The sequence below is a fragment of the Halyomorpha halys genome, unplaced genomic scaffold (assembly GCF_000696795.3).
Source record: "Halyomorpha halys isolate HHAL.00 unplaced genomic scaffold, Hhal_1.1 Scaffold47.1, whole genome shotgun sequence".
In the NCBI taxonomy this organism is placed as follows: domain Eukaryota; kingdom Metazoa; phylum Arthropoda; class Insecta; order Hemiptera; family Pentatomidae; genus Halyomorpha; species Halyomorpha halys.
Window position 1 is genome coordinate 1,459,027 of NW_027114806.1, and position 12,458 is coordinate 1,471,484.

Consider the following 12,458-nt stretch of genomic DNA (forward strand, 5'->3'; position numbering starts at 1 on the left):
TTCTGAATATTTTGTGTATTTCATCCAGAAATACAATAAACAATTATGAACTGAGGCTATCTACTTGCTTCACACCTCTTTCCAATGAAAATGGCTTTGACTCTCGGCCATTCATACGCACTATTCCTTTGAGGCTTTAATAAGTTGATTTAATCGCTTCCAGGAGGTCTGCGGGAATTGTTTTGGCTCCAAGTGCCCTCCAGATTTCGTATAGGTGTACTGAGTCGAAGACAGCTTTTAGATCCAAAAAAATCAATATAATTACTCTTATTTTCATCCTATGCCACATCAATAACTCCATGTGTATCTCTATTATCCCATCCCGTTCTTGCGTTGAAGTTTCCACAGCAGATAATTTTCATATTCATACTTTTAAATTTGTTAGTTATCCTTTCTAGGTCAGCGTAAAATTGTTCTTTTTTCTATAACAGAGGAATGCCCACCTTGTACTATATGATCTCACCCACGAGTTCCACTGCCTTTCCTGTAATTTTTTTTATGTTTCATATTCCTTTTTCCTACTATGTCGTCTCCGATTTAACAGTCCAGTTCCCGAGGCTAAAATGATTTCTATGAATCGTATAGTTACTTCCTGGTGGATGATTGGCCCAGTCAGAGAGGTCATAATGCCCTAGGACAGCAGGTCCATTGGAGAATTCACCTTGGCTGGCTGCACGGCCAGCTCTCTAGCTCCTAGGGGAGGTGACCCTAGAGGGTGTACTGTATATGTTCTTAGTGCCAGTATAAATGAGTTGTGTACTGTTATGATGCGATGTACTGTACTGTGGTGCCCGGGAGATCAGAAAGCCCCGTTAATTGCGCAAAACAATTAACCCATGTGGGAGATAAAAATTAGCAGTGATTATTTTGCTTCTTTTGATCTCCCTTCAATGTAGAACCCATCAACATAGTCCAGAATTCATACGACTAGAAATTGTTTTGCTGTTCTCTATTATTGATTTTCATACAGCTTTTCCCAAACCAATATTTAAGAGATTAGAGAAAATTTTGAAAGTCTATTATCTGAGATAGATCTTCTCGAACGCTCAACGTTGCTCATCGTCAATTTTTACGGTGAAAAAAATTGAGGACTTTTTTTTAATATATTTGTACATGCTAAAATCTCAAGTACGTTCATGGTTCATTCGTGATTGCTGTCTGCTATGTGACGTCAATCATGTTCGTTTGTATATAGGTTCCTTGTTGCCTCTTTTCTTTCTAAGAATCACACAAAGCCTAGTTCAGGTTGTTTACATTCATTTTGTAAATAGTTGTTTTAAAAAGTTTGTGTTTATGGGTAGTTTAACTTAGCTACTGTTAGTTTCATTGTTTTAAAGTACCAAACTGGATGGTTTCTTTTAGTCATTTTTACGCTTAAATTTGAATCATGAAGACCAAATATTCTTCAAAAAAGGAATCGAAAGGCAAAGATTCAGCCAATTATCAGAGCAACGGTAAACATAAAGATGGAAGAAGTCAGTCTTCAGAAACTACTGAAGAATTTGATTTTGCCTTTCCCATATTACAAACTGTTGATAGAACAAGACACCTTCATTGTTACTCTTCAAGTTAGTATTACTACTTATAGAAATTTGTTTTAAAATAGTGACTATATATCTATTTTACTTAAATGTATCATGAATTTGTGTTATAATATTTAAAATGATTATAACTTATAAACATTTATTTTGCACACTGCAATGCCGCTTTAAATAATTGATTGAATGGCTTGATTTAATTAGTTATAGCAATGTTTGATATTTTGATGTATTTATGTCTATGTATCATGTCCTGTTGTGTTAATTTTTTTTTAATGGAGTAAAATAGGTCTTTGTTAGTGCTACTATTCGTCTCTTAATACCCCAAATATCCTATAGAAAATCATTGTTAAAAAAAAATTAATAAATATAGCTTTTATTCATTTATCTAAGTTTGTACTAGTATGAATTTATGATCCATATAAGAGTGTTGCCTATAGTAGTTTTTATAAATGCACTTTGATCTTCCTTAATGTTGTATATGTGTAAACAACCACTTTCATGTCTCATCAAAAAAGCTTACAATTATATTGACCTCTAAAATGTTTGAACAGTTAATATTAAAGAAATTTATTTCTCTAAGGAGGGATGTGTATTGTGCCTGCATTATTAATTATTTTTCTAGGAAGCTTAATGTTCATTAAGATTTAAAACAAGATTGATATCTTTCCACAGTTTTATTTAATTTTTCTTTGAAATAAATCATTAGTTAGGTAATTTGTAATATAATAAACTTTTTAATCTGAGCTGTAAAGTATGCACCTACGGCTACACTGATTATTGTGTATAACTTGGTGAACTATTAATAAAGGACAATAGTATTGATAAAAGTAAGTATGGAAATAATGGGAAAGTATCTTAAATATTTTTCTTAAAATGCATGTATCTAGTGACTATGCATTTTCACTTAATAGAATGTGAATTTATTATCTGTACTTACCTTTTTAGTTCCATAAAGTAAAACAAAGTGCTAATCTGAAATCTTAGAATACCTTTAATAAAATGATTAAAACGAGTAAGATTTTGGGAAAATGTGAAAATTTTTGGAAGAAGGTTTAATCTAAGAACCCCTGAAAATTGTTATCTACGTAACTCCATTGACTAATACCCATCAAAATTCAAGTCTGCTTGATCAACTTTAACTTATTCCTCCTCCCCCCTTCTTGTTTCATTATACCTATTGAGAAATTATCTACTAGTTTAGAATCAATTAACTTTTTAAGGATTTGTTGAATATTAATCCCTAAGTTTTATAGTGAATAATTGATTTATCCAGACAATTTCCTTTAAAGCTAATTAGTGCTGAACCAATGGGAAACCAAAAATCAGTTTGGTAATTAAATTGAAAAAGTAAAATAGTCATGTTTGATTTTGCTAATTTCAAAGTATAAGTATTGTTCAAAGTAATAACTGGAATAGAATTCAATAACTTCAAGAAGGTAAATATTTTCTGATTTATTTATTTACTTTTAGCGTGCTAGGGCTGAATTATTTTGATTTTTTTTAGAGATGCTGAAACTTTTCATAGTTTTTTTTCTAATATTTTTAGTTTTGGCTCGTAGTAAAGATGAACCTGTTACAATGGAAGATCTTGATAGGCTTCAACCAGAACTGGAAGTTATGTTTTCCTGTGCTGCAATCCGAGTTCGTACTCTTAAAGGAGAAATAGCTGCATTGACCAATGCTGAAGAAAATAAGGCAGAAATCAAACCAGTTTCTTTAGTCATGAGTCAGGTAAAGAACTAGTAATAGCTTTTAGTATGTCAGGAAACAAAATTATTAAAATTTATTTGACCTACAAATTATTCCAAAAAAATAAAGCAATCATTCAAATTATTGTCTTTTAAGCTGTAATACCTTGTAAGTCTGAAAAAATCAATAATACGTTTTTCAAAGTACAGTGAAAGCTATAATTATTTCTACACTTAATTTTTCAGAGGAAAAAATATGTTAAATAATTTCCTTGTATTTAAATTAACTGATTTTTATCATAAAAAAACAAAAATAATTTTCCTCATTTATTTTTACAAGTGAAGGCAATTAGAAAACCATACAACCTAATTTGTAAATTTATCGTCCAAAAAATTCTCTGTTATATCATAAAAATAAATTGTTAGTTCATTATAAGCTCATTGTTTTCACCTAATTGATAATTCCTTAATCTATTGCAAACAAAGGTGAGTTATTGTAGAGTATAATTCATCTATAATCAACAATGTGAACTCAATTTGTGAAAATGAATGTGAATTTTTTTTTTATCATAATTATCAGTTCATTTAGTTACAACACATTACTAGACTTATTTTTCCCCAAAAAAACTAACTGAAGGAATAATTAGTTTATACATTGCATTTAAATTTTTACAAATTCGAAGTAAAGTTCTACATATATCTTGTCACATCTATTCTTTAATAGGATGCCTGAAAATTATTGTATGTCTTCAAAAATTCTCTCAATATATATCTATGATGGTACATTGATTTTTATTTTTTGTAAATGACCTAAAGATTTTTTTCTCTCATACAAGATGTTACAGTTTAAATGAAGTTATGCTGTTTTGCTAGCTAATAACTAATAAATATTGTTATAAATTTTATATTTCTAATATTTGAATAATATTATAGTTATATCTTGCTTGATCGGATTTGTAACTTCTGTGTTTCTTTAATAATTGAGGGTTAAGGAAAACCCAATTATTATCTTACAAATATAAATACAGTCTTGTTTAAAAAGTTTACTTTTCTTTTGCATAGCTTATTTATTTAATTATTAATTTTAAATCGTAGGAGGAAAGAATAAAAAATTATATATTTTTTAATCTATATTATGCTGATAATCAAACATTCAAAAGTTTTAATTTTTTTTTAAAATTTTATTAAAGATTAATAAACTTTTTTTTTTCTAGAAAAAGAGGAAGCTTAGTGATGCTCGTTTTACCAAGTCTTTAAAGGATTTATCAAAAGTTCGTAACCGAGATGGACTTAATAAGGAATGTGTTTCAAGTGAAAATGACACGGTAAGGTCAATATATTATGGAAATTTTTCTTGTTGTGGTACTGTAGTGACGTCACTGACTATCATTATTCTTTACTTTATTTTTGGGCTTTTTAAGATTTAGAAATTGCATATAAATAATTATATTATTATTGCTACCTAATTTAGGCTTAGTTTCTCAGCCTTTCCTTTTTATTTTTATTATTTTTTTTTTCGTAGGACAATTCTGGGGATGTTGTCAATGAAACACCTGCAGAATCTTCAAAAGTCACACTACCAAAGAATGATACTCCTAACAAGTTTTGGGCTTATGTGGAACCTTATGCCAAAGATATAACTAAAGAAAACATAAAAGTAAGTAAATCAATCGGGCAAAGTACCAACCGATGCCTCTTTAGCTTAACATATTTTTTCTTTTATTTATGTTATTACATACATACTCACATTCAAATTGAATTTTAATTATGCAACAATTTAGTTAATTTAATGAAAGTTTTTTGTATTAAAATTAATAACAATCAATTTTTACATATTACTGATGTACCTACAGGAGTTAATTCTACTGGAGTTGGTCTGTGGATATAGTTATACAATTTATTTAAAGAAAGTTTATTCTGTTAAAATTTGAGCTCCTTAAAGAAAACAGAAAAAAAATTTTATGGATATTTCTGATGTGTAGAAATTTATTCTACTGGGGTTCAGTTGTGTATATAATAGATGAATTTGATTTCAGGACCTGGAAGATCTTGTGGCAGCTTGTGACACTGATTTAGCTGGTGTTAGCATTCCTCCTTTGGGTCGTCATTACAGTGCAAGCTGGGCAGAAGAAGATCTTAACCAGGAACGAGGAAGTTCAGATAAAGCAGAGATATCTGGCATGATAAAAAAAGCAGCGACACTTTGGTATAATATATACTAAATGTTTTAATCGTTTGTGTTTTAGATTTGTATTTTTGTAAGATATTATTTTTTAAACATTTTAACTATACTTAGTATTAATTATGAATAATGATGTGATTTAGATTAGACTTCGTGGCTGTACTGAATTATTTAAAAAAAAAATTATGAAAGGAGTAATAATTAGGCATTGCACACATTAAAACCTACTTAAAGCACAGCAGAGCATCATAGTTTCATGTTAAAGAAGTGGATAGGGTGAATTGAGAGGTAGCACAGTAATTGTACGTGGCCTATTTAACACTAACCTCAGAAACTGTGCTGTTAACTTAATCTCAGTATGTCCCTATACCAAGATATTATTAGAAATGCTTGATAAAAATAGCCAATGTATTGCTATATATTTATGTATGTAGTATATAGCTTCATGACATTCTTTTAAAAAATAAGCAACTCCATATTCTGAAAGATATTTTGAATTTTTCAGACAGAAGTACAAGAAGAGAAAGGATATGTTAGCTTTACGAATTCTACTTTTTATTTTATTTTTCCAAATACTCCAAATATAGAGGAATAAACTCTTCAAATAGGCTCATATTGCCATGGGGACAAAATATCACTCTAGGATTATTCCTAATTTTCTTTGGCTTCAATGAAACAAAGCTCAGGACTTTTCTGGGTATTTATTAATATACTTTCTTTACTTTTAAACGTCCAAATGCATAGACCCATGGCACAGCAAGTGCTTGCAAGCAGCCCTAGGTAAGCAGGTACCTTTTGTGGTAGGTACCTGACTACAATACCAAGTTTCAATTTTTATTGACAACTTCACTAAGAAACCACAATTATGTTTAAGGAGATATATTGTAACATTCTCTTAGGAGAGTGTTATTTCCATGAGGGGTGTTTTTTATTTTGTCATCTCTGGTTTTTTAAATAATAGCATTTTATATTTGAATCAATCACCTTTGAGTAGAGTATGGAAAATGTGAGTAGAATGAGCTCGGATATTAATATGGTATGTTGTAGCAACAAAGCTTTAAAGCTTTGAAAGCTTAAAGATGCTTATTTCACTGTTTTTATACCTTATAATATTCCACCTCTCCCTCTCCTTTTTTGTGTTTTTTTTTTGTCCAATAACAAAAGTTACAAACCAATGCTAAGTTCTACATTTCAGAAGAAAAATGCTTATTAGTCTCCCTGATTATATATATATCTTCAGATTTACTCCTTATCGATTATATTGTACTTAATTTTCTTTTTTTTATCTCATATTTTACTGTGTATTTAAATTGTTCACCTTCATATCTGATTCTAACATCATGTATCATTTTATTTATTTTTTTTTTGTTTCATGATCTAGATATTTTTTTTATTACCTCTACATGTTTACATTCTCTATACACTACTCAGTTTTATAGACTCCTCATCACATATTTAAAGGTCTAAATACTTTCTAGTGTTTCTACTTCTTAATTTTACTTCTTTAATTTTATGTGATTGTTTTAATCTCTTATTATGCTCCTGTTTTATATTTATAATACTTTACTACATTTTTTCCCCTATTTTTCCTACAGTGAAAGAACACCTGGCCCTTTAGTGCAAAGATTGGTTTCGGCTCTGATGGAAGATCCTTCAAATGACTCTTTCAGTAAGCTTGGTGAGTTGGATTAAAGTTTAATTTGTGGAATAACTCTCATTTATTTATCCTAACAAATCATAAATACTTGGAACTTTTAAAGGCTATTAGGTACTAAGGAAAGGCCTCATCTACTACAATGGACATTGGCAGTTTAATATTAATACCAAGTTAGGTTCTCTTCTTTAGAATTTTTGATTATACTATTATGTAGTGATTTTCTAAAATTTGAGATCACAATCATCACAATAAATAAATCATTTTTTTAATACAAGTTTCCCTCCACTCTATACTGAATGATTGAAAGCTATCTCAGCGGAAGACCAATTATCATACAAGTCAGCAAGGACTACTCCACCCCAGTCCCCACTACATGCAGAGTGCCTCAAGGCTCGATACTGGGTCCAATCCTCTTTGTTGTATTCATGGCACCTGTCACCATGTTGGAGCACAAGGAAGCAGTAGTAGCAGCCTATGCAGACGACATTGGTATCTATACCACCAGTACCAGACCTCGTCAGGCACTCAGACTTACCCAAACAGCATCTGGCACCATCATAGATGCCCCCAAGGACATAGGCATTTGAGTAAACCTGGCAAAGATGAATGCCATTTTAATATCTTATCAACAAAGGAAGAAGAGCAACCAGCCAAAGACATTTACGGTGGAAGATGTAGTGAGGGGCATGTCAAACTCCATCCTTTACCTTGGCATGACACTAGATAAACACTTATCCTTCTCCAATCACGTCAGGGAAAGGCTGAAGATTACTGAGTGGAAATCGCATAGGCTGTATAACCTGCTCACATCACTACAGCTATCTCTCCAACTGAAGCTGCAGATATATAAGGCCATTATTTGTTTGACACTGCTCTATGGTGCACCTCTACTGCAGCACCTCTTCAAAACAACACTACAAAAACTCCAGAGCTACCAGAACTCCATCCTTCAGCAGATCATCCGAAGCACCACACTGTAGAGGACCAGGAACAGTGCCATCCGCCAAGAACTCCAGCTTACCTCTGTTACAGAGTTCATAGGCTGACGGCGCATCAAGTTCTATGATGGGCTGAAAGCCTGTGCAAACCCACTCTTCCGGGAGATTGCCTCTCCACCAAGACCTGGGAGGTGGCAAGGCACTGTTCCCTTGGTCGACGTGCTCGGTGAGGGAAGGGGTTCAAACTCAGCCTAAACCCAACCATTCAATACTAATAGAGAGGTCCCTGCACTAGCAGATTCCAGAACCTACCTTAAAATGCTCCTCAGGCAAATAAAGGACATTTATGTTTACTATTTATTATATATACATATGATTTTGTTTGAAATAATAAAATTGATGGAAGGGTGAGAAAAAAAATTATATTTTAAATTGTTTGTAGCAGGTGAAATAGTAAAATGTAAAAAAAAGTGCGTCCATTTCCTGGAAATGCCATTACTTTCCCTTGGAATCAACTTTGCTGGACATTACTTTAAAATAAGACATATGTAAGCAAGCGACTACAAAAAACCCATAAAGATGAATATGAAGACGTCTTAGAATTTTTATAACTATGTTTTTCTTTTGCTAGATGAAGAGCAAGAATTTTCAACACTATCCACTACTAGTAACCTACAACTGGAGAATACAAGAACCCAACAATGGTGGAATCTACAAAGACTACCGGACTAAATATCACAGTACAAACAAACATCAATTAAGGGTGTTTTTGCCACAGTTATTTCCTAAGTGGGTGTAAACCAATCTTTACAAGGTTTACACCTGGTTTGGTAACCATTGTATCAAATTGGCTACCAATAGCACAAAAACATGTATTTCTATAGTTAAAATACCATAATCTCTAGCTCATGACAAATATCATTGCTGAGGAGCTGACATAAAGAGGAAACATTTCTGCTAAAAAAGAATCCACTAGACCCAGTTTTGTCTAGGATTGTACCTGCTCTAAAATCATCTGACAAAATTTAGAATTTTTAGTGTTATAGGTTTCCTCCAGAAATTGTCTATTTCTTCAATTCCACATACATCATGAGAAGGTGATTAAATATTGATTATGAAATCCTGTAGTATTAATAAAACTTGATTCCATCATCCATCAAACGAAATAGCATTGTGATAAATTCTCACTCTGAAGTGCTAGTCTACCAAGGACTGTGAACACACTTTTTTGTTTGCCTTAATCTCAAATTATCATCTTTCTTGTGAGTTATACGATTTCGAGATCAGTATTTTGAAACTTGATTAAAATATTTTTAATTAACATTTATGTTATGTCTGCTATAGATGCCAGTCTGTGGCATACAAAATGGTCACCATTGTTCTTCTACTGCTTCGTTTTTTCTCCATTTAATATCATTTGTTATTTCTTTTAGAATTTAGGGAAAAAATGTCAATCCTCAGTTTTCATTCTTACTAAATCCATCCACTAATTTTTCCCTTATATATTTTATCATTTGCCACCTATATTATTTATTTTAGAATGAATTTCTATTTAAATTCCTATAAAAGAATAAAATGGGTAGCAAATTTGTCTAATGTGTTCCACCACTGTTGATGTGTAATTTTATTTGATATTGTTAAATTTATTTTTCAGATTCTGATTCAGATAGCTGCCCATACCTTAGCAAACTGCCATTATTTCATACAACAGCATGCTTTGAAAGGAGGCTTAAGAGAGAACTTGAAGCCGTTGGATTTTTGGATGGAGAGAATGTAAGGACTATTTCTATATCTATTAGATATATAGAGGAGGTGGTAGTTACTAGCAAACACATTGTTGAATTTACCCAATTAAATAGCGATAGTTATTATTTAGAAGCAGTTATTATTGTATGAGGGTGCAACAATACATACTTCATTCTAAATTAAAGTTAATAATTCGGTTTATACCATTTGTTAACAATAATTACTGGATGCCAATACCACCAAACAAAAACTTTTAATTTTTTCTTATAACAAATATCCAACACTAAACTGACAAGGGTCTAAAGCAGTGATTCCCAAAGTGTGTGCCGCAGCTCCCCGGCACACCGCGAAATATTTCAATATCAATTCGGTAATTTTATTGGAATTTCCAATTCTCAATGGCCGTTCAATAAATTGTTTGTGAATTTAAAATTCATGTTTAATTTATTTTTCAATTAACCTAACAACATGGTGGTTGTCTAGTCTCAATATGAATAATACCGAAATAGCTGAAATTAGATATTTTATATTATCCTAAGGAAAATAATAAGTGTCTGTTTTTAATTGTTTGCTGTTAAATAGGTAGTCACTTTTAAAAAAATAAGTTTTCCAATTTTTCAAGAAACACAAATATTCAGAAAAAAATCTGATGTAATAAGGGTGCCGCAGAAAAAATGTGATTATTTAGAGAGCCGCTAACCGAAAAAGATTGGGAACCTCTGGTCTAAAGTACTGTCTCCTGTCAGTACACATTAACATTTTTATGGTTATTATTTCGTTTCCAACAGCTTCTAAAGAATTATATTTCATTCTTAAGAAACTTAAGGTATTCACCATTGATCAATTATAGATTTCAAGTTCCAATATTGATGTTTTGGAAAAGGTTGAATAATCAAAACAAATAAAAATGATAAAGAATATATTATTAAAAATGAAGTATCCAAATCACCAAAAAGGTGGAATGTAAGAGTTACTAAAATATAAATTGACCACAAAGAATTTTTGCTATTTCAAATTTTTCATCAACAGGTGAGAGTTGAGTAATTTTATGAAAGTAAAGTTGCCAGTATTTGCTCTTATGGATTCAACCTTTATTTTCAATTTAGTCCCTTTATATATTCTGGACAACAGATACTTAATCTTCTCTGCAGTTTGGTTTTTTTTTTATTCTTATTTATTTCAAGAAATAATTCATCTTCTAACCCATCTTCCTCTAAGATATCGTGTATTGTAAGTCCAAATAATGTTAACAGCTCTCTTGGTTTAAAACTTGGTTGTAAATTTTGTGTGAAGATTCCATCTTTTACTGATCTTCATGGAGTATACAGAAGTGGTGGGTATTCTATTTGTTGATCATCTGTTCTACATTATGCATCGAGTAAACTTTTTCTGGCATGACTGTTCATCTTTTGTATCTATTAATATTTGTTGTTTTATTGATGCATTTTAGTTTACCTAATTATAGTAGATATGCTAGGGCATTAATTATCTAATTAAAAACTTTTGAAATTAATGGACAAGTTAAAATTCATAGTTACTCCAATTTTTTTTTTGAGTTGGGTCTTATATTTTATTTTATTGGAAAAAAACTAATATGGCTTAGTATTCATATTGTGATTTAAGCTGTGATAACTCATAATTCTAGAAAACTTAATGTTATTCACAAAAAAAAAATAAAAAAATAATGCTTCATTCTAGATAGATGATAAGTTTGGAAAAATTGGAAAAAAAATCAACAAATTGATGGTTGAGACGAAATGTTACTTCAATGATACATTTTTTTTTTTTTAAGTTTTATTAAAATTCATTTTTAATTATGAGGTATCAGAATTTAATTGTTCATAATAAATAATTGTATTTTGGATAGTTTTATTTTCTTGAATCATTCCTTAATTTTTGTGAGGATATTCTGGTTTGAGAACAATAATGAACGTTTTTTTTGTCTTTTTTATCAATGATGCCTGAATAATAATGTTTTAGGATGATAATGATGAAATAATGACTGAGATAAAAAAATGTGATGAAGAGTTAAAAATCGTTGCAGCTCAGAATAAGGAACAAATAGAGCTTCTCATATCAAAAGCGAAATATGAAATGAAACGACAAGAAGTAAAAAGTAGAATCAGAACAATCGAAACCGAGGTATTTTTTTTTTAATTTTCTGTATTCATTTATTTTTTTAAACAATTTTTTTAAAATATTCTCTTACTTTTGATTTAGTTGACTGAAATATATAGAAAGACAACTGCTGCAAAATTGAAGAAAAAGCAACTGAAAAAGAAAGAGAAGGACCAAGCCTGGAAAATTCTTAAAAAGAGAGAACAGCTTCTAAAAACCTTAGAAAATATGTGATAACTAAAAATTTGTAAAAAAAAAATGCTAAAACTTAATAGATGTTTTATATATTGTATTATATATGTATAGTAAAAGATTTTATAATACTAATTTTAATTTGTTATATAATTATGTTATTTTTTTAAAGAAATGTGTTTACATTTGAAGTTAATAATTTTTATTTCATCTAATTGTATATCCATTGTACATTAATTATTTTTAAATCCTATGCTGTATCAATAAATTGATAAAAGTTCTTTTTTTTTTAATAATAATATTAGAAGCATATCTTTTTTAGTATCTCTTTATTCTAAATACCATATTGAAATGAAATGAAATAAAAAAATAACTTTATTCTGGGACATATGTCCC

The 12,458-nt window shown here is 30.3% G+C and overlaps 1 protein-coding gene across 1 annotated transcript; it reads left to right on the forward strand.

The window, feature by feature from the left end:
• The first annotated feature begins 1,197 nt into the window (after positions 1-1,197).
• On the forward strand, positions 1,198-12,374 carry Ada3 (transcriptional adaptor 3). Its single transcript, XM_014434916.3, has 9 exons — positions 1,198-1,568; positions 3,088-3,272; positions 4,444-4,554; positions 4,752-4,886; positions 5,266-5,435; positions 7,007-7,089; positions 9,661-9,779; positions 11,733-11,894; positions 11,973-12,374. The coding sequence occupies exons 1-9, from the start codon at positions 1,388-1,390 to the stop codon at positions 12,102-12,104; spliced, it is 1,278 nt and encodes a 425-aa protein (XP_014290402.1). The 5' UTR covers positions 1,198-1,387; the 3' UTR covers positions 12,105-12,374.
• Positions 12,375-12,458: the final 84 nt, after the last annotated feature.

What these genes read in the sequence shown, in the direction of transcription:
- Ada3 (XM_014434916.3), top strand. Translation starts at nt 1,388, where the DNA reads ATGAAGACCAAATATTCTTCAAAAAAGGAATCGAAAGGCAAAGATTCA. An exon ending in AAAAAAGCAGCGACACTTTG is followed by an intron (nt 5,436 to 7,006) that starts GTATAATATATA and finishes TTTTTCCTACAG; the next exon opens with TGAAAGAACACCTGGCCCTT. An exon ending in TCAGAACAATCGAAACCGAG is followed by an intron (nt 11,895 to 11,972) that starts GTATTTTTTTTT and finishes CTTTTGATTTAG; the next exon opens with TTGACTGAAATATATAGAAA.